The sequence below is a fragment of the Nematolebias whitei genome, chromosome 1 (assembly GCF_014905685.2).
Source record: "Nematolebias whitei isolate Nwh7 chromosome 1, NemWhi1, whole genome shotgun sequence".
Taxonomy (NCBI): Eukaryota; Metazoa; Chordata; class Actinopteri; order Cyprinodontiformes; family Rivulidae; genus Nematolebias; species Nematolebias whitei.
The window spans coordinates 63,308,715-63,328,188 of record NC_056498.1 but is presented as its reverse complement, the minus strand read 5'-3'; the positions used below and the strand labels follow the sequence as shown (position 1 = coordinate 63,328,188).

Genomic DNA, 19,474 nt, shown 5'->3' with positions numbered 1-19,474 from the left:
TATATATATATATATATATATATATATATATATATATATGTGTGTGTGTGTGTGTGTGTGTGTGTGTGTGTGTGTGTGTGTGTGTGTGTGTGTGTGTGTGTGTGTGTATATTTCTGTTAACTTATTTTTATATATTAATGTTTCTGTTCAGTGCCCTCAGATGACTTCTGTTGTGACTTGGCACTGTATAAATGAACTGAATTGGAAATAGAATTGAATTATATTTTTTGCGGAACCCCCAAGCACTGGTTCGCGTATCCCCGGGGGTCCAGGAACCCCAGTTTAAGAACCACTAACCTATAGCACCAACAAAAAATATCTTAGGAAAACAAATTTTAATGTCTAGTGCAAACTTTAGTAATAACAAAGGTTGAACATATTCTTACAAACTGAAAAAAAAAAAAATAGTCCATGCTCAATAATCCAGGTATACAATCCAACAAGTTTCAGTCAGGTCATCTGGACAGTTTCTTTTTTTTTTTTGCTGAAACCTTTCACCTTCGATCCGGAAGGCTTCATCAGTCAAGGAAATGCACAACAAAACTGATTCTTCCCCCAACAGCTTACTCCAAAGTGGAACAAACCAGTTATGTTGGTGCTAAGAAGGTGTTTTTGGCACGTCCCCTCCTTTTGTGCTGGCCCTCTTCCTTGTCGACAGTCATGTCAAACTGGTTCAAAACCAAAAAGACTTTTTTTTGGAAAATTGTTGGATTGTATACCTGGATTATGGAGCATGGACTTTTTTTGGTTTTAAACCAGTTTGACATGACTGTCGACGAGGAAGAGGGCCAGCACAAGAGGAGGGGGTGTGCCAAAGACACCATCTTAGCACCAACATAACTGATTTGTTCCACTTTGGAGTAAGCTGTTTGGGGGAAGAATCAGTTTTGTGTTGTGTGTTTCCTTGACTGATGAAGCCTTCCGAATAGAAGGTGAAATGTTTCAGCAAAAACAAGAAACTGTCCAGATGACCTGACTGAAAATTGTTGGATTCTTACAAACTGTATTTACTTTCTTAGATTTGTGATTTAATCAGGTTTGTTTTGGTCAACCTCCAGCCTAAAATGGCAGAATGTGAAGAATGACATAGCATATCTCAGATCCAACCTCTGGGTCACTCTTTAAAACTAAGTGGCGCAGAGGTTAGAGAGGTGGGCCTGTGATCCGAAGATCGCCGGTTCACGCCCCGGCCCCGACAACATCAAAATTGTGGGTGGGGTGGGTGAAACACCCACACTTGCCCCCACCCTCATTCGCCCCACTCTGGGCCCATGAGCAAGGTCCTTAACCCCCACCATGTGCTCCCTAAACAGGTCTCTCTTGAAAATGAGTTCTCGTGGCTCAATGAGACTAACCTGGATAAATAAAGGCTAAATGAAAAAAAAAAAAGATTTAATTAAACATTATTTTTCTTCTTCTTTTGGCTTTTCCTTCTTCAGGGGTCGCCACAGTGAGTCATCCTTCTCCAGCTCACTCTGACCTCTGAATCCTATATCCTCACTCCAGCTCCCTCCATATATTCTCTAATTGCATCCATAAAACACCTCTTTGGCCTTCATCTTTTTTTTTCCTGGCAGTTGCATCTCTAACATCCTTCTGCTAATATACCCACTGTCCCTCCTCTGGACATGTCCAAACATTCTCAGTCTGGCCTCTTTAACTTCATCTCCCAGTTGTTCAACCTGTGCTGTACCTCTGATGATCTCATTAATCTTATCCATTCTTGTCATAAGGAAAATCTCAACATCTTCATTTCTTCCACATCCAGTCGGTGCCACTGTCTCCAGACCATACAACATAGCTGGTCTTGTAAACTTTGCCTTTGATCTTTGCTGCCACTCTAGTCACAAATCACTCCAGAATATTTTCTTCATCCACTCCATCCTGCCTTGACTCTCTTTTTCACTTCTTTATCACACTCCCCAGTCTCCTGGACAGTGAACCCTAAGTATTTGAAGTCCTGCACCTTTGTGACTTCTGCTCCTTGTAGCCTCACTGTTCCACCTGTCTTCCTTTCATTCACACACATGTACTCTGTCTTACTATGACTTTCATTCCTCTTCTTTCAACTGCATACTGTCACCTTACTAAATTCCTGCCTGATCTCAACTGTTAGTCGGTCCATCACCAGAGCAAAGCAAAAAGGGTCTCAGGGCTGATCCATAATGCAGTCCCACCTCCACCTTGAAGCTATCTGTCACTTCTACAGCACATCTCACCACTGTCCTGCTGTCCTCATACATGTCCTGTCCTGCTGTCCTCATACATGTCCTGTACTAGTCTAACATACTTCTCTGCATCCCTAGATTTCCTGATGCAATACCACACCTCCTCCTTTGGCACCCTGCCATATGCTTTTTCTAAACCGATAAATACGTAATGAAGTTCTTTCTGACCCTCTCTGTACTTCTCCATCAGCATCATCAAAGCAAAGATGGCATCTGTGGTGCTCTATCTCAGCATGAAACAGACTGCTGCTCACAGTCACCTCTCGTCTAAGTCTAGCTTCCACAACTCTCTCCTAGATCTTCATTGTGTGACTCATCAACTTAATTTCCCTGTAGTTGCTGCAACTCTGTACATCACCCTTGTTCTTAAAATTGGGCACCAGCACAATTCCTCAGACATTTTCTCACCCTCAAATATGCCATTGAATATTGGAATCAATAACTTCACTGTCATCTCTCCAAGACATTTCCAAACTTCCACTGGCATGTCATCAGGTTCTACTGCCTTCCCCTTCTTCATTCTTTTCAGAGCGTTCCGAACTTCACCCTCACTAATCTTTCCCACTTCCTGGTCCACAGTTTTTGTGACCTCTACCCTTCTTTGGCTTTCATTCTCTTCATTCATTAGCTCCTCAAATTACTCTATCCATCTTCCTATCATAATCTCCTCACTTGTTAGAACATTACTATTCCTACCTTTAGCAAACCTAACCTGCTGCACATCCTTTCCAGCCTGATCCCTCTGTCTCACCAATTGGTACAAGTCCGTCTCGCCCTTTTTAGTGTCCAGCCTCCCATACAACTCATCGCATGCCTTCTGTTTTGCCTTTGCCACCTCCCTCTTTGCTTTGCATTGCATCCTTATATTCCTGTCTCCTCTCTTCAGTCCTCTCACTGTCATATTTCTTCTTGACTAACAATCTTTCTTTGAATAGTGTCCCACAATTCACTATTCCACCACCAGGTTTCCATATCATCTATATTCAGTCCAGTTGACAAACTAATTACCTTCTTATCTGTCTCTCTAATTACTGTTGCTGTAGTAGCCCAGTCATTTGGAAGCTCTTTCTTACTACCCACAGTCTTTAACAGCACCTCTCTGAATTTCTCACACCATTCTTCTTTCCTCAGCTTCCACCATTTGGTCTTCTTCTCTGATTTTATTAATTTTTTCTTCTTCACAACAACATTAATTCTACACACAACCATCTAATGCTGTCTGGCTATGCTCTTCCTTGTCACAACCTCACAGTCCCCAATCAACCTCAGGTTTTCTCTGCTACACAGAATGTAATCGACCTGAGTACTTCTTCCTCCACCCTTATAGGTCTCTCTATGTTCCTCTCTCTTTTGGAAATAAGTGTTGACTACAGCCATTTCCATTCTCTTGGGAAAATCCACCACTATCTGTCCTTCCTGGTTACTTTCCTTGACACAAAACCTACCCATCACTTCCTCATCCCCTCTGTCTCCTTCACCAACCTGTTCATTCATGTCTACTGTGATCACCACTCTGTCCTTCCTGTGAATACTCTCTATCACTTCATCCAAATCCTTCCTAAATTTATCTTTCTCCTCTAAATCCCATCCAACCTGTGGAGCATAACCACTGACAACATTTAGCATCAGACCTTCTTCTTCTACCTTCAGACATATCACCCTATCTAACACTCTTTTCACCTCTACTACATTATTTGCCAACTCCTCCTTTAGGACCACCCCTACTCCATTTCTCTTTCTATCCACACCATGATTAAACAGTTTAAACCCTGCTCCAATGATGTGAGCCTTGCTGCCCTTCCACTAGGTCTCTTGAACACATAAAACATCTACCTTCCTTCTCTGCATCATGCCAGCCAGCTCTCTACCTTTGCCTGTCATTCTCCCCACATTTATAGCTGCTATCCTCAGTCCTACACTTTTTAACTTTCTCCCTCTGTCTCCTGACATGCTTCCCTCTTTGTGGTCTTCATCTAACAGAAGCACAATTTCCGCCAGCACCCTGTTTGTCAACAACTTTGTTGCTGGTTGTTGGTAACCCAGCCTTGACCAATCCAGTATGGTGTCGTGTAGATGAATGCACATATTATTTTTGGATTTTTTATGTCAGATGCCCTTCCTGACACAACCCTCACCATTTATCTGGGTTTAGGACCAATACAAGAGATATATTGGCTTGTGCTCCCTAGTGGCTGGTTTAAGATTTGATTAAACCAACACAATCAATAACCTAACAACTTTAGCCCAGCAGTTGCATTGCCATAAAGACCCAGCACTTTTTATTGTGTATGAATTTGCATAGCTTTCAAATAGCTGCCCTTTTTTTTACTTCTTTGCATCATTGTAAGTCATCTTAGCAATTAAATCTCAAGCATAATGCAAACAAAAAATTGAATATATGGGCTCTATTTAATTTTACTGATTGTTTTTAATCTAGAGTCAAACACAGTAGGTGATATGTGTCCTTCACAAGGTGATTTCTACAATATCCATGGCTGGATGGATGGTTAGACACTTGGACAGATTTATTGAAACAACACTGCAGACATTAAAGTCCTCCTGTTGTCATGCAGTGACTTTCAAAACACTAACCCTTCCAAGACTGATAAATTGAAACAAGAACAGTTTGATGAAATAGAGCATCCTTTTCTGAAATATAGACAAGCAACTTTATAGTTTTAATCTGTTTTTAAAGATGAGAGGAAAATCGAAACACTACATAGGTTCTCAATACATGGTTATAATCATGCAAATGTGAACCATTTTTCAGGAGCCTATTGATGTGAAGAACAAATCTGAGACAAATAAAAAACTGTAAAGAAACCCAAAGTTACCTTAAAATATACATAAAAACAGCCACAAAAATGAATGTCAGTTATCTCACCTTAGGCACCGTGTATTTGGGAAGTTTCATCGGATAGAAAGCGTTCCTTTTATAAGAAACATAATGAACAATCTGTCCTCCAATAGACACCTTCAAGAGAAATAGAAGGGGAAAGAAAGCTATTTTGGTAAAAACTGATAAACATTTAGATTCACCGATTAGTAGCTTGTGTTAAATAACTCTAACTCCCATAAAAACCTCGAGTTTGTCTCTCATTAGGATGCTGTGAATTGTGGTGAGGTGTAGTTGTAGTCATAAAAAGCAGAGGCTTTATTTTCATCCCTTTCTTCCCCAGCATAATGGCCCCTTTCAGTTAATGAAAAACATGACTGTACATTAAGCTGCGGCTGAATGCACTGACTTTACAGCTTTTAATCGTCTTTTAATGAAGCCAGACCTTGCAATAAAAACCCACCTGGATGAAAACGTATTCATCCTGTACCACGAGGGAATTAGGGATTATAAATCCAGGGAAAGGCTTGCCCTTGTTTCCGTCAGAGCAGTTCTGAAGTTTGCAAGTTATGTACTGTGACCCTGTGGGTAAGCAAGAAAGAAGTGCTAAAAATACAGAGAAGACAGAAAGAAGCAACCCTACTATACCATCAAGGTTTTAGACTACATTTGATAAAAGTGAGGTAAGATATTGGAGGATCATCTTGATTTTTTCTAATAGATTAAGTAGAATGAGGTGTCTCGGTGTGTTAGAGTCCACCAAAGGAAAACGCCTCCCCAGGGATGAGACTTTAACATCCGAGTTCCCCATTCTTTCTGATATCTTGGCCAAGGAAAGGGCCAAGTCGCCTCACAAAATTTAACAGGCTTAATGAAATCAAGAATCTTCAAACAGCCAATTCAGGGAGAAGGGGTGGGTGATTAAAATAAATACTAATATCACAATATTAAATTTAATTTCATTGATTACAGCAAATATTTATATGTGAAATCTCTCAATGTGGTGACTCACGTTTATCTGAGACGCTGATTTCCAGATGAATCATGCCTTGCTCTTTGTCCAAACCCAGTCTTGACCTGAAACATCGAGATGGACATTGACTTTTATTGTGTATTTGTAATTTTTTTCAGACTGGCATATTTATAGCATTTTGTCGTGTGCAGCTTGAAAAGAAAACCCTGTTGTTTCTAATAAAGTTAGCTCAAAATGTAATTTTATTTCTGCATTTTTTCATTTTATTTTATTATTTTTATGTCTTCAAAAATAATCTCTATGTTAGAAAGCTGAAACATGAGATTAAATAATTGTTAAATCGAACGCAGTATTTTTTTTCAGTATCATATTTGGAGAAGACGGAGATGGTAGAGACGCAAACTTTTTCATTAGGAGATATGGTTTTTAAATTTATTTATAACGGCTGTTTGGTAAGATTTATGCCGTTGCAAGATTTAATTAATAACATTTCTTGCATAAGTTTAGAAATAAGTTTATGGTTAGGGGATTTTAAACGATTAAAAGAAGATTTATATTTGTGGAATGCTATGAAATAAGCACACACTAATATTTGATTGAAAAAAAAACATGGTGTTTTGAAAAGATGAAGCAGGGTTTTGTCTCTCGTTTCACAAAATTTAAAGGTGGGGCTCAATGGACCAGGTTACAGTAACGTTATGCTGCTATGGTGAGACTGGTTTTGGAAAGCAAATACACATAATAAAAATTAAAAAAATAATAATCAGGAAATAAACTGCTGTTTGATGTGAGCTGTGCAAGCACAAAGAGGTTATGAAAAGCAAGGTCTGCCATCTGCAGTAGGTTGTATAAAAACCTTGACTCAGTCTAGTGGCTTGCTGCAAAAAAGAACTTGAGGATGAGCCAGAATGAAAAAAATGAAAACATGTCCTTAATAAACCAAGTACTCTTCTGACAAAAAGTGTTGCTCATTCAGTTTAATATTTTATTGAGCATCAAAAACAGGAGTCTGTAACCATCCAAACATATAATTTTTATTATTTTTATTGACTTTTGGTGTGCAATTAAGTATTTTTGATAGCTAAAACTTAAAAAGAAATAAAAGTCAACATCAGAGAAATGTACATGAGTTTTATGTAGAACTAAATGAATACTTGCTTTGTAAAATGTCTTTATTTTTCTTGTGATGCATGGATTATTTTTTCCCCACTGGTTCTCATGTACTTTGTCTTTAGTTCTGATCAGTTTATTTAAAAAATAACTGCCTTGTTATACTATTGAAAACTTTACAAATAAAATTTTACTGGGTAAGGTGGAATTGTTGTGGTAATGTTTTGTGTTTGTTTGTTTTGTGAAAGCATTTGACAGACGTACTCAAAGTATTCTCCTAGAAAAACAACTCAGAATCATATTTTCTATAAAGTTTACCTTTTGTTTTGCTTTCTTATTGATAAAGTTGGAGATTTAAAATACAGTTTTTTTTTATGTTTATCAATTGGTGTCCCACAGGGCTCAATATTTGGCCCAATCATGTTCAATATTAAGAATGATCAACTTTTTTTTGTATCAGTATTGTGATACTTTAATACATGCTGACAATGGTGTTTATTTTACACACAGTAAGAGGTTTTGCACAAGATAAGTTTTTTTGTTTGTTTTGTTTTTATGTTCCTTGTTTGTTATCAAAAACATCTGGCATGTTCTTTCTAAGAGACACAGTGCAGATGCAGACCCAGACATTTTAGTCTTGGAAGAAAGACGGGTTCTCTCAGAGTATAAATATAAGGGTGGATTTGATAGTTCAATACATCTACTTTTAAATAAATTGGAGCTCAGTGATAGTTGCAACAAAAACGAGGACTTTTTTACATGAATGCAAGATGCCGTTGTGTTGTTTAATGTGTTGGATTTTATACCTGGATTATTGAGCATGAACGTTACGGTGTTCTTTACTGTTCTTTCATAAGGAATAATACAATAACCTGATGGGAAAACGTTGGTCTGAAGGACGTCTGACCTGCGCTGCCTGTTTTCTTTTTTCCTCCCTAGGATGTACGTAGCCAATTCATTTACTTGAACTTGAGATTCTTCATTGTAGCTGCTAAGTGGTGAGCGACAGAAGTGACCACTTGTTGTATTAATAGCAGCTGTTGTGACAGAAGATGGGTTTCTCTCATTTTCCATACTGTGTCTGAACAGTAATATAAAAAGCTCCCATCCTGCTTCCCTCAGCACTCTGTAATTGCCTCACAGCTCCATCTCTTTTAATGGACTTTCTGTCAAATACTTCATCCAATTCTATCAGGGAACAGCAGCCCGTGCTCTTAAATAAAGCCCCGCCGATGTTTCGCTGTTCTCCCATAACTAACAGCTGCTCCGTCTGCACAGACAAGGCGTCTGTTAACATGTTTTTGTAAACCATGTTACTTAGATATTTTTAGACGTGCACAGTGAAAAAGTGTGATGATTTTTGGTGAACTTTTTTTTTAATCTTATGCAAATTGTGGATGTTGTGTCTGAATAAAGACAAAAGAAAGTGCTTCACTGCATATGAATGGTTTTTAATTATTTACGCTACAGGTTTTTGCCTTTCCATTTAGACAACAATGACTGTATTTAGTCTTTGACTTAAACTCACAGTAATTTACCAGAATTACTGTGTGATAATATTAAAGATAAAGAACTATCTTTAACATATTTGTCTTAATAATGAAAAAAAGTGTTTAATCAATAAAACAAAGCTTTTAATATGTGACTACTGTATAGTTTTTTTTTGTTTGTTTGTTTTTTATTCTTTTTTCTTTCGAACTGTGGAAATAATGTGTTAATGTCTGACAAAATGTTTCCCCAATGCAAACAACATATATTATCCAGTTTAAGGGTGCCAGATATTAAACACAAAAACTAATTATTAACAGCTTTTAATTTTGAAAAATTATTTCATGCTTGTGTTTGTGCTGTGCACATATTTCAAGCCAATTGTACATTTGAAAAAAAAATAATAATAATTTTGCAGAATGAGACATAAAAATAAAACCTTTTTCTTTTTTTTTTGAAATTGCATTTATCGATACATGAGAATCCAAAACGCTTAGTTTCAAAAACCTGATGTATTTATCTTAGTTAGTTCAACTTTCCTGATTAAACTATGGTTTGTTTTTCACAAAGATAGTAGTAAAAAATAGGAGTTAAAATAAAAATTCTCACCAAAAACTATCAAAGCAGTGAAACATCTGTTTGCTATCTTGGACTATAATTAATCAGCTCACATAAAAACTGTCAAAACTATTTAAAGGACGTGCTCTAAATATTTTGCCATTACTTTCTAATACAGTGAAAATTACAGAAAATTGTGAGAAAAATAATAATTCGGTTTGAAAATGACTCAATTTATTGTTGTATCTGCACATTTACAGGGTTTTAGGAGACAATATTTAACAATTTATTTCAGTGAGTAAACTGAACAATGGCCGCACAAAAATGTTTTTTATAAGAAGGAAATAAAACCCCAACTGTGTAAATATTGAGTCATAAACTCAAACAACTTGTTTTTTCACAGTTTCTCCCATCCCTTTTAGGCTATCTAATTATTAATTGTGCTTTGTGCATTGTCAATCATTCATATATCAAAATGTTCAGGTCGTCAGTGAACAGTTTGTTGTGACTTTTGTATATTTTATACGTCAAAATATTTTTCTTTAATTTAAAAAAATCTCCATATAACACACTGAGATCTTTTCATGTCCATCAATAATATTTTTCTCTTTGAAATTAGCTTCAGTACCTCTCTACCATTTAGCTCTTTGCTTCCATTCTGCTTCTTTTAGCTGATGTTATATTCCTTTCACCTACTGTTTTGCTGCTTTTCCCCTTTTAGCTACTATTCTACTCCTTTTAAGCCATCAGCTACTTTCTAATTTAAGCATTTAGCTACTGTTCAGCTCCTAGTTTTTAACTGCCACACTTTTATTGCTATAAGATATATTTATTTTATCGTGAGATACTGATTTTCTCCTTTCAGCTGCTATGCTGCTCTTTCTATCCTTTAGCATATGTTTTGGTCCTTTTCGCTTCTGTTTTTCTTGTTTTAACTTCAAAACAACTCAGTTTTGGTTTAGCTTTGAAACTTCAGTAAGGTCAGTTAGAGCTTGATGACTCCAAACATTAGCACGGTAAAAAAATTAAAAAAAAGAAGAAGAAGAAGAAGAAGAAGAAAAAAAAAAGGAGAAAAGAAAAAAAGGGAAAAAAAAAAGAAAATAAGAAAAAAATTAAATAAAGAAAAAAGGAAAAAGGGGAAAAATGAAAAAAGGGGGAAAAGAAAAAAATAAAGAAAAAAACAGTACTGTATTTTAAAAGAAAATGTAATTTTTCATGATTAATTTTAGATTTCTGTTTAATAGAACTCAACATGTTTTAAGCAATATGCCTTTTTTTTTTTTTGCCTTTACTAAAATACTTCCAGTACATGGATTTAAGTGTATTTGGCCTAAAAGTACACTTTGAACTTTAACCATCAATCTAGCTGTTGCTTTTCTGTCAGTCGCTCTCTTCTGCACGGGTCCACACAGTGATTGACACATAAAATATTTGTCAATAGTTTTACACCAGATGTCCTGATGCAACCTGGACTCGAACGTGCTGCCTCAGAATCACAAGACCATGGCACTGATCACCAAGATGCCACAGATCACCATCAACTTAGTTAATACAATCCAATTTGGCTTTGTAATTATTGCTTTTTTTCTGTAAACGAGTTACTGATTTGTTTGTTTACACCATGCACGACTGGTGTGAGCAGAATTCATCGAAACACAGTTTGATTCACATTTTTCCAAGTAAAAAGCAAAAATGAAACCAAAATGTTTTCCAGCCAAATAAGCAGCTGATTATCTCACCAGTAGAATCTGTTGGGAACAACGTTGTCTTGTACAAGCTGCCATCTCCTCCCAAACTCAACTGAGACATACAGCTGAAAAAGAAGAATGCATTCATCAAATACGTATACTATTATATTTTTTACATCGCAAAATCAAATTTTCATCAGACCTATACCCAGCCGTGTTGCCGAGCAGCTCTGATTTTCTAACTTCGTCATGTTGTTGTTGTTTTTCTGTTAGCAGACGAAAATGTAGTGAATAAGAGAAAATCAATTAGTTCTTGTAACATACAGGAATACTCTGATTCTGGGTTACCTTAAAAACATTAAACAGATAAGAGATGAAATACTTTTTGTTCCAGGAGTAACTGAGCAGAATTTTTAACATAAACGACATCACAAAAGCCCTAATTTTACTGTCACTGTCGTTTTTTCTCCATGAACCATTTCTACTGATGTTCAAGTCCTTTAAAGTCATGTCATCTTGCCTCGGTGATTGAGCAGCAAGTACCTTAAATCTCTCAGCTTTACGAGGATCAGCAGCATCGCTCTGACTCATTTCGAAACTGGCAACTTTTAAACAACATGACAGATAATCAATAAATGTAAAATGAAGTCGAGCTGAGATTCATTTAGAGCGGGTCAGTTCCTTTTGGGAGCAAATAAATGAAAAAGAACTGCTGAATTATAGCTTTACAAAGACACACAGAATGACTTGCAGGCACATGTCTCTTAAGCATCTTTATTTTGACCCTCTGATGACTTTCGGCTGGGCTTTCGGCTTCCCCTCTGCACCATTTATCTCACTTCTCAGGCCAGAAGCAGGCGGAGGAAGGTTGAGCTTGATGTTTGGGCTGTTGAACAGAGCAGACAGCCTGGTTCTCACACGCCGTAATGAACGGTGGCTGTTTACGTTCACAGTTGTGTGACTTTGTGTGTGTGTGTGTGAGTTCAAGGCTTGTTTGAGGTGCACCTCCCTTGTTATCTTCCCCCTGTTCTATCTATACGACACGTCCAACTTAAAGATCTTTGCAGAATGGCCTTTTGGGTTTATTTAAGGGTGCAAGTGATTCAGTGTCTTTGTTTTTGGCAACTGCAGCCTCGGTTTAGGAGGCAGGTGTTTGTGTTTGCGTCCTGGATGGAAGTTGTGTTCTTGAAAATCAATGTTTTCAGCAGTAGCAGTCTATGCTTATCACCCGCCACTGAGGTCGAAGCTGCAATAATGTTTTTGCTTGTGCATGCATGTGTGAGTTTGTTTGCTTGCATAGCTCATGCACCATTGGACAAACTGAAATTAAACTTTCAGAAAGTAATCAATCAATGTGTATCTACAACGCTAACATTTAGAAGGAAGTCCATTCAAGATGGCTGCCACAACTAAATGGCTATAAACTGCTCAGTTTTACAGATACTGAGCGATGATATGATGTGCATGTAGCTAAGAGTCATTCACAAAACACAATGAAAGCACTAAGTGATGCACAGCATCTTTGATTAAAAGTTTGCCATGAACTATTTAAATCAGCTGTGTTTGTCTGTTAGTAAAATATCTTATGAGCTAGCTAAATAAATTTACGGATACTTTCTGAAAGTAATAATTAAATGTGCATGCACAAGTGACATTAAATATCCACTATCAGGAAGTACAAAAATGACTATAACTCAGCTAGTAATACAGATATTGAGCTAAAAAAAATTTTGGTAGTAGTTGAAAGTCATCCTCAACGCTTACTTTGAGGGCAGTACACTGTGCAACATATTTTTAAAAAACTTTGCCAATTACTTCTGGAACCAACTCTATAACGTGGTCAAATTTACAAATACTGATCTGACTGTTTTGTGGTAGTAGCTAATAGTCATTCTCATCACATACGCTAAGCACAAACATAAATAACACATAATGTCCAACAATGTTCAGTCAGGTCATCTGGACAGTTTCTTTTTTAAGCTGAGACGTTGCGTCCTTCATCCAAAGGACTTCTTCAATCTGAGGAGCCACCAAATAAAACTGATTTCCACAAACAGCATACTCCATAGTGGAAAAAACAGTTTGCTGGTGCTAAGATGGCCTCCGGGGCCATCGCTCTCTTTTTTTTCTCCCCACTATGGAGTATGCTGTTGTTGTGGGAATCAGTTTTGTTTGGTGGGCTCCTCAGATCAAAGAAGTCCTTCGGATGAAGGACGAAACGTTACAATAACAAAATAGAAACCGTCCAGATGAGCTGACTGAACATTGTTGGGTTTTATACATGGATTATTGAGCATGAACTTTGGTGTTTTGAAACACATAATGTCATTTCCAAGGTTTGACCAAAACGTCTGCAAATCTGTCCCTTCTCTTCATGAGATGATCTTATTTTAAAACTGACCTGAAAGGCAACAGCAATAAGGATTTCTTCAAAGAACGCTAGGCCTTTAATTAATGTTGCACATAGATGTGATTTTTATAACCTCACAATGGCCACAATAACATGAGCACTACAACAAAGCCAGCTACAACAGAGCAACCCAAACACCCCAGCCCTTATGCAGATGGTTTTCTTTCTGATCTTTCAGTCTGGTTCGTTCACATCATCTGACACCTCCGCGTTACCTTTTGGTCATGGCTGTAAGCCAGGATCCAGTCCTCTTGCTCGGGGTGAAAAAGCAGGCTGAGGATATCAAAGGCTAAGCTGTGTTTCTGATAGGACGCCCCCTCGTCAAGGCTAATGAGCAGGCTGCTCTCCACCTCTGGGTCAGTTAGTAACATGATCTGAGACAAGAAAAGAGACAGGAAAAAAATAATAGCAGCCCACTGTGACATGGTTGTTTCCTGCAGGAGATTTAAGTGTGCTTGTTCAGTGCACAGCTTGGAATAGAAGCAAACGGAAGGCTTCTGTAAAGTTTAGTGATTGGTTTGGTCAATGCAAGTAGATTTCTTTGCATTACACATAAACACTCACCTTCCTTTTGTTGTTTGGACTCACATACAAGTAGCTTAGAATGCTTTTGGTCCCGACTTTCTCATTAAGTTTTTCATATGTGGTCCCGTAATCAGTTGACCTAGAATTTAATTACAGGTCAGAATAAATAGATTTTTGGGAATAAAGCAGAACAGAACAACTCCTTAACAGTTTGGATGCTAATGGTATCATTAGACATGTCAGGCAAGCAGAAAATTACAGCAGCAGTCGCAAGTCCTAAAGCAATTTTCTGGACAAATGAACGTGATTTTTTTTAATTATCTTGCAAATCAAAAATATTCTTTGATGCATGTTTACAAGATGGGATTTTGTTGCGTCTGCTCTGTTTGGTTTCATTTTTAAGCAATCAAATGCAGGATTGAAGGAGTGACTCTAAAGAAATGGAATTGACATTGGTATGTGTAAGGTTAAACCTGTGGTTCCCAACACTGGTCCTTGAGGAACGCCATCCTGCATGCATTAGTTGTTTCCCTGCTCCAACGTACCTAAGTCAGTGATTTAATTACTTCCTCAATTTCTGCCAAAGTCTTTTAATCATCCACTCATTCAAACCAGGTGTGGTGGAGCATGGACAGTGGACACACAACTAAAACATGCAGGAAGGTGTTCCTCAAGGACCAGAGCTGGGAACCACTGGGTTAAACATTAGTATTTTTTGGTTTGTTTGTTTGTTTGTTTGTTTGTTTGTTTACGTGTGAGTCAATGAAGATACTAATTCAAGTTGAGTATATTGTGGATTTCTTGTTTTAATCTATATGTTATTTTTATTTTTTATGCTATTTTATTTACTGGGTAATTATTATATAACAACTGTGTAAAGATGTCATTATTTATTTACCTTATTTTGCAAAACAAAACAAAAAACAAATGATCATTTCACTTCATGTCACAAAATGGCTTGACAAATTAAAATTCTAAAACAAACAACATAATCGCATCGTTCGATAAATGAATATTACGTCACGAAACACTGACATTTTGTCTTTTCAACTGTGTTTATTGCATTTTTGTTTGCTTGTTTTATTGTGTTGTCTTTGTTATAGTGCTTTTAATTAAATGTAGCCTAAATACTTTTTAAATTTGCTTGTTTGTTTGGTGGTAACTCTAAATTGTCCCTAGGTGTGAGTGAGAGACTGAATGGTTGTTTGTCTCGTTTGTCTCCATGTGTCCCTGTGATGGACTTGCGACCCGTCCAGGGTGTACCCCGCCCCTCGCACAGTGATTGCTGGACATGGGCACCAGCGACCCCCGTGACCCAAAATGGAATAAGCGGGTAAAGAAAATGGATGGATGGATGGATGTTTGTTTGGTTGTTGAGTTTTTAAATCAGTCAAAAAAGTTGCTTCTCTTGTTCTGAGCCAATTAAACACCATAAAGTAGAAGAAATCACTTCACCTTGTACCTTTTTGTTTTGACCTTTCCTACAAATACACAATCATTTTTACAAAATTATTTAAGAACAAGACAGATTTAAAAGATGTGATAACATTAAACTACAAATAACATTGAAAATCTACTTTATACTGAAAATCTACTTTATACATTAAGAATTTTGATTCCAAACAACTATATTACAGTATTTTTTGTCTGCATGTACCTTATTTTCACAAACAAACATGCAGAAAAGAGTTCTTACCTCCACAAAGAACTCTCTGTGACTCTGCCGGAGTTGAAGTCATAGAATTTTGTCAACATGAGAATCACCTACAAAACAAATCAAGCAGATTACATCGCTGACAGGGTGCATCATGATTGTTGAACAGCAGTAATGAAGTGTCACCTGAGCCCTTCACAGAGATGAGCAACGTAACATTAATGGCTTCGTTGATCCATTAAGGCGCCAGCGTTCAGTCACTGAGACATTGGTCACATTTGTTTTAATCCTCACACTTCATTCAGGAACGCCTGTGAAATTATGGTCCACGGCATGCACAATATTTGCTGCTCATGCAAAGTTTGTTACTAAAGTCTGACAACATGCCATCCAGCAATGACAACTCGTATATATTTATTGTGCCAAGTGTTGCAGTGGTTGTGTAAACATACTGATGGAAGCAGGTGAAAATATGACATGTGCATGATTAGGTTTACCCAACAGTCAGTGTAATACTCCTGTGGACATAATTGGACAAACCTGAAAACCCTCTTACACTTTTCTCACAGCAACCTGTCACTTTACTGCACATTTTTATACCAAACTAACAAGTAGGCTGGATTGCGGTAATATGATGGCAGTGGATGTGAGTTGTAAATAAAACACTGACACATGATGTTTCATACAAAAAAATACAAAAAAAACAGCAATGACATTTTTCATCTACCTTTCCTATAAGTAATCAAATTATATGTGCTGTTGAGCTTTATGTGCAGCAGGTAATATCACATTTAAGTGTCAGAAAGCCTACAAATCTTGACATTAGTAGCATAAATTCTTTACAATGGACTTTTTCAATGGTTTACAAATAGATAAGTATTTTTAAAATCAACTTTTCTGACTCACAAAGAGCCCTTGGTGGACCAGGCCTGCATAAATAAAAACGACTAACATCTATGAAGTGGGGTGGCACAGTGGCGCAGCTGGTAGAGCAGCCGCCTCTCAGCGAGAAGGTTGCTGGATTGAATCTTGGACTGAATACCTTCTGGGTGGAGATTGTATGTTCTCTCCGTGCATGCATGCGTTTTCTCCAGGTACTCCGGTTTCCTCCCACAGACCAAAAACATGCATGTTAGGCTGATTGGTAACTCTAAATTGTCCCTGGGTGTGAGTGAGAGAGTGAATGGTTGTTTGTCTCTATGTGTCCCTGTGATGGACTGGAGACCTGTCCAGGGTGTCCTCTGCCTCTCGCATAGTGACAGCTGGATATAAGCATCAGTGACCTCAGCAACCCAAATAGGAAGAAATGGGTATAAGATAATGGATGGATGATAGATGGATCTAAGGGAGGCTATATGCTACAGTTTGACTTTAGTGAGGATCACCTGAGCACGGACTTTATTATATATAGTTGTTGTTGAATTTTATAATAATCAAATTGTTTAAAGACAAAAATAACTGTACTAAACAGAAAGCCAAATCCACATGTAGCAACATATTGCAGCAATGGAGGAGAGAGGAATTGTACTTCCCCAAAAAAATTCAGCTCAGTCCCCCTTTGACTCATGAAGGTTACCCAAACTGCAGGAGAAGACACATTTTGTCAGTGTCAAGCTGCCAAATGTAAAAGTAGTCCGAGGGGAACCTAAGGTTATTGCAGTTTCTTGGTAGCCACTTATTTCTGCTTGGAAACAGCATTGAGACAAAAAGTTTAGATTTTCATTATTTTCATTTCTGGCTACAAGTGATTACATGGTTTATTGCCGTAGTTTTAAACACCATCCAGAGATTAGATGCAGGTGGTAAACACTACGGCTGGCAGGTGCAGCCAGCTGAGCATCTGTTGGGTTAGTGGTTTAGAGCTGCAGTCGGCCACCACCTCACGGCTAGCCGAGGCTCTGTGTTCCCAGGATAGCGGTTAGAGCGCAGTCCGATTAGGCAGCCAGTTAGAATTAATTGTTGCCATGTTGGTCAGTTTGTAAATGTAAAACAAAATGGAGGACCTGCTACAGTGTGCAGGGTTGGAGGAAGGAAGAGAACATGCTGGCAGCAACCTGGAGATAAACAAGATGTGGTTTTTCTAACTCTTCTCTTTGAACGCACAAGTAAAGGATGGATGAAATAACAGTGAAAACCATTTTTGTGCATGATTGGAGGTTTTGTCAGATGACTTGTTCAAGTAGATTTGGGAATTTGAAAGAAAAAGAAGGGGGGGGGGGGGGGGAGAAAAACTAAGTGAATGTGCAACAAAAGTGGCCATACAGTAATTATACTAAACCCTAACGAGCTGCGTTTCTGTCTGATTTAGACTTGTCCTTCATAACATCAAAAACAGAACACTGTGTAAATAAGAACATGTTTAATTTGCTAATCTTCTGATGAAATCACGTTTGAACCAAGACAATTAAAATGTAAAAAATATGTTCAAATCGTGTTATATTCTCTAAGATATCACTGACGAGCAGACTAATGAATGCTGCTGATGAAGTAAATAAATCAATAGCCTCAAGGTATACTGCAACTAATGTGAAAAACTGTGGGTTTTTACAATGTCTTAGAAATTAATAGATGAAAATATCCCCAATCCAAATCATGAGTGTTTGTGCAAGTAATTACCGATGCATAAAGTTATTTTTTTATTTGTGGATTTCTCATCAGCTTTTAATACCATTCAGCCACGGGTTTTGACAGAGATATTAACAAAATAGTTTTTAATCTCACATAGCTTGATTTTATGGATGACAGACTTTTTAAGAGGTAGGGTCCAGCACGTCAGAGTGGGTTCAACACTCTCTGACAAAACAACTACCAGCACTGGTGCTCCTCAAGGCTGTGTTTTATCTCCACTGTTATTTATTCCCAACACAAACTCCTGCAGAATACTTACCCAAATAGACATTTAATTAAATATGCTGATGGCACGGTAAGCCTTTTAACAAGGAAGAGGAGCAAGGACCAGTTTTGGACTTCTTCATTAATTGGTGGAAAAAATCTAAATTAATTCTCAACACACACAAATAAAAAAGATTACTGACTTCAGGAAGCTTCAGTCATTCTCTCCAACCACCATCAATGGAGAGCAGCCTGAAACTGTCTCTTGCTACAAGTATCTGGACGTGGTTCTGGACTGTCACTTAAAGTGGGACTCATGGGTTGACCTTATTAGCACCAAGGCTCAGCAGAGGATGTATTTTCTAAAGAAACTGGGCTCTTTTAGAGTCAATAACTCAATGCTTTTAATGTTTTATTCTGCTTTTATTTGGGGTATTTTAACCTTTTGTAACATCTGTTGGTTTGGCAATGCTACAGAGGCTCAGAAGAAATCCTTGAGAAGTATAGAAAGCACAGTCAGCAAACTGTTAAGGACCACTCTGCCGAGTATGGAAAAAATATGCATGGGCAGAGTTATGAGGAAGGTAAACACGATTATAGCAGACAATACACATCCACTAAGATCCTCATTTGAGTTGTACTCAAGGTACTGCCTTTCTTTATTGTCAAGAAACAGGACACAACTTTTCTTTCATACCATGAGAGATTAAATCATTAAACAATAACAAGGTATAAATTACTGAGCTTAAACGTCTTTGCTGCAATGATGGATGTCAATGTCATGTTTGTATACGTATATCATTTATGTAAATAATAATAATAATGTATTATGTGCTGTTATCATTATACGTTACCGTACAATGGCAAAATTGGCCCTCTGCATTTAACCCATCCACCCCACAGGTGGTTCAGTGGGCGGCTATTGAAGGTGCCCAGGGAAGAATTGGGGATAGGGTGTCCTGCTCAGAGACACCACAAGATGTGCAATGACTGGGGATCGAACCTGTGACTTTTGGGTCCAGAGTCGGCGGCCCTGCCTCTACCCCATTACGGCCCCCATAAGTGCTGCTGGCAATACTGCAAACCAATTTCCCAATGGGGACAAATCAATCAATCAATCAATCAATCTATCTATCTATCTATCTATCTATCTATCTATCTATCTATCTATC

The 19,474-nt window shown here is 37.7% G+C and overlaps 1 protein-coding gene across 1 annotated transcript in view; it reads right to left on the bottom strand.

The window, feature by feature from the left end:
• Positions 1–19,474, bottom strand: part of LOC119430250 (VPS10 domain-containing receptor SorCS1-like) — a 65,605-nt gene that overhangs the window by 31,636 nt on the left and 14,495 nt on the right. The window contains exons 2-9 of the mRNA XM_037697698.1: positions 15,513–15,580; positions 13,856–13,955; positions 13,507–13,665; positions 10,933–11,006; positions 6,077–6,141; positions 5,528–5,646; positions 5,113–5,202; positions 3,711–3,821 (exon numbers count right to left, since the gene is read on the bottom strand). Coding sequence (XP_037553626.1) covers positions 3,711–3,821; positions 5,113–5,202; positions 5,528–5,646; positions 6,077–6,141; positions 10,933–11,006; positions 13,507–13,665; positions 13,856–13,955; positions 15,513–15,580 — 786 coding nt within the window. The remainder of the gene's footprint in view (positions 1–3,710; positions 3,822–5,112; positions 5,203–5,527; positions 5,647–6,076; positions 6,142–10,932; positions 11,007–13,506; positions 13,666–13,855; positions 13,956–15,512; positions 15,581–19,474) is intronic.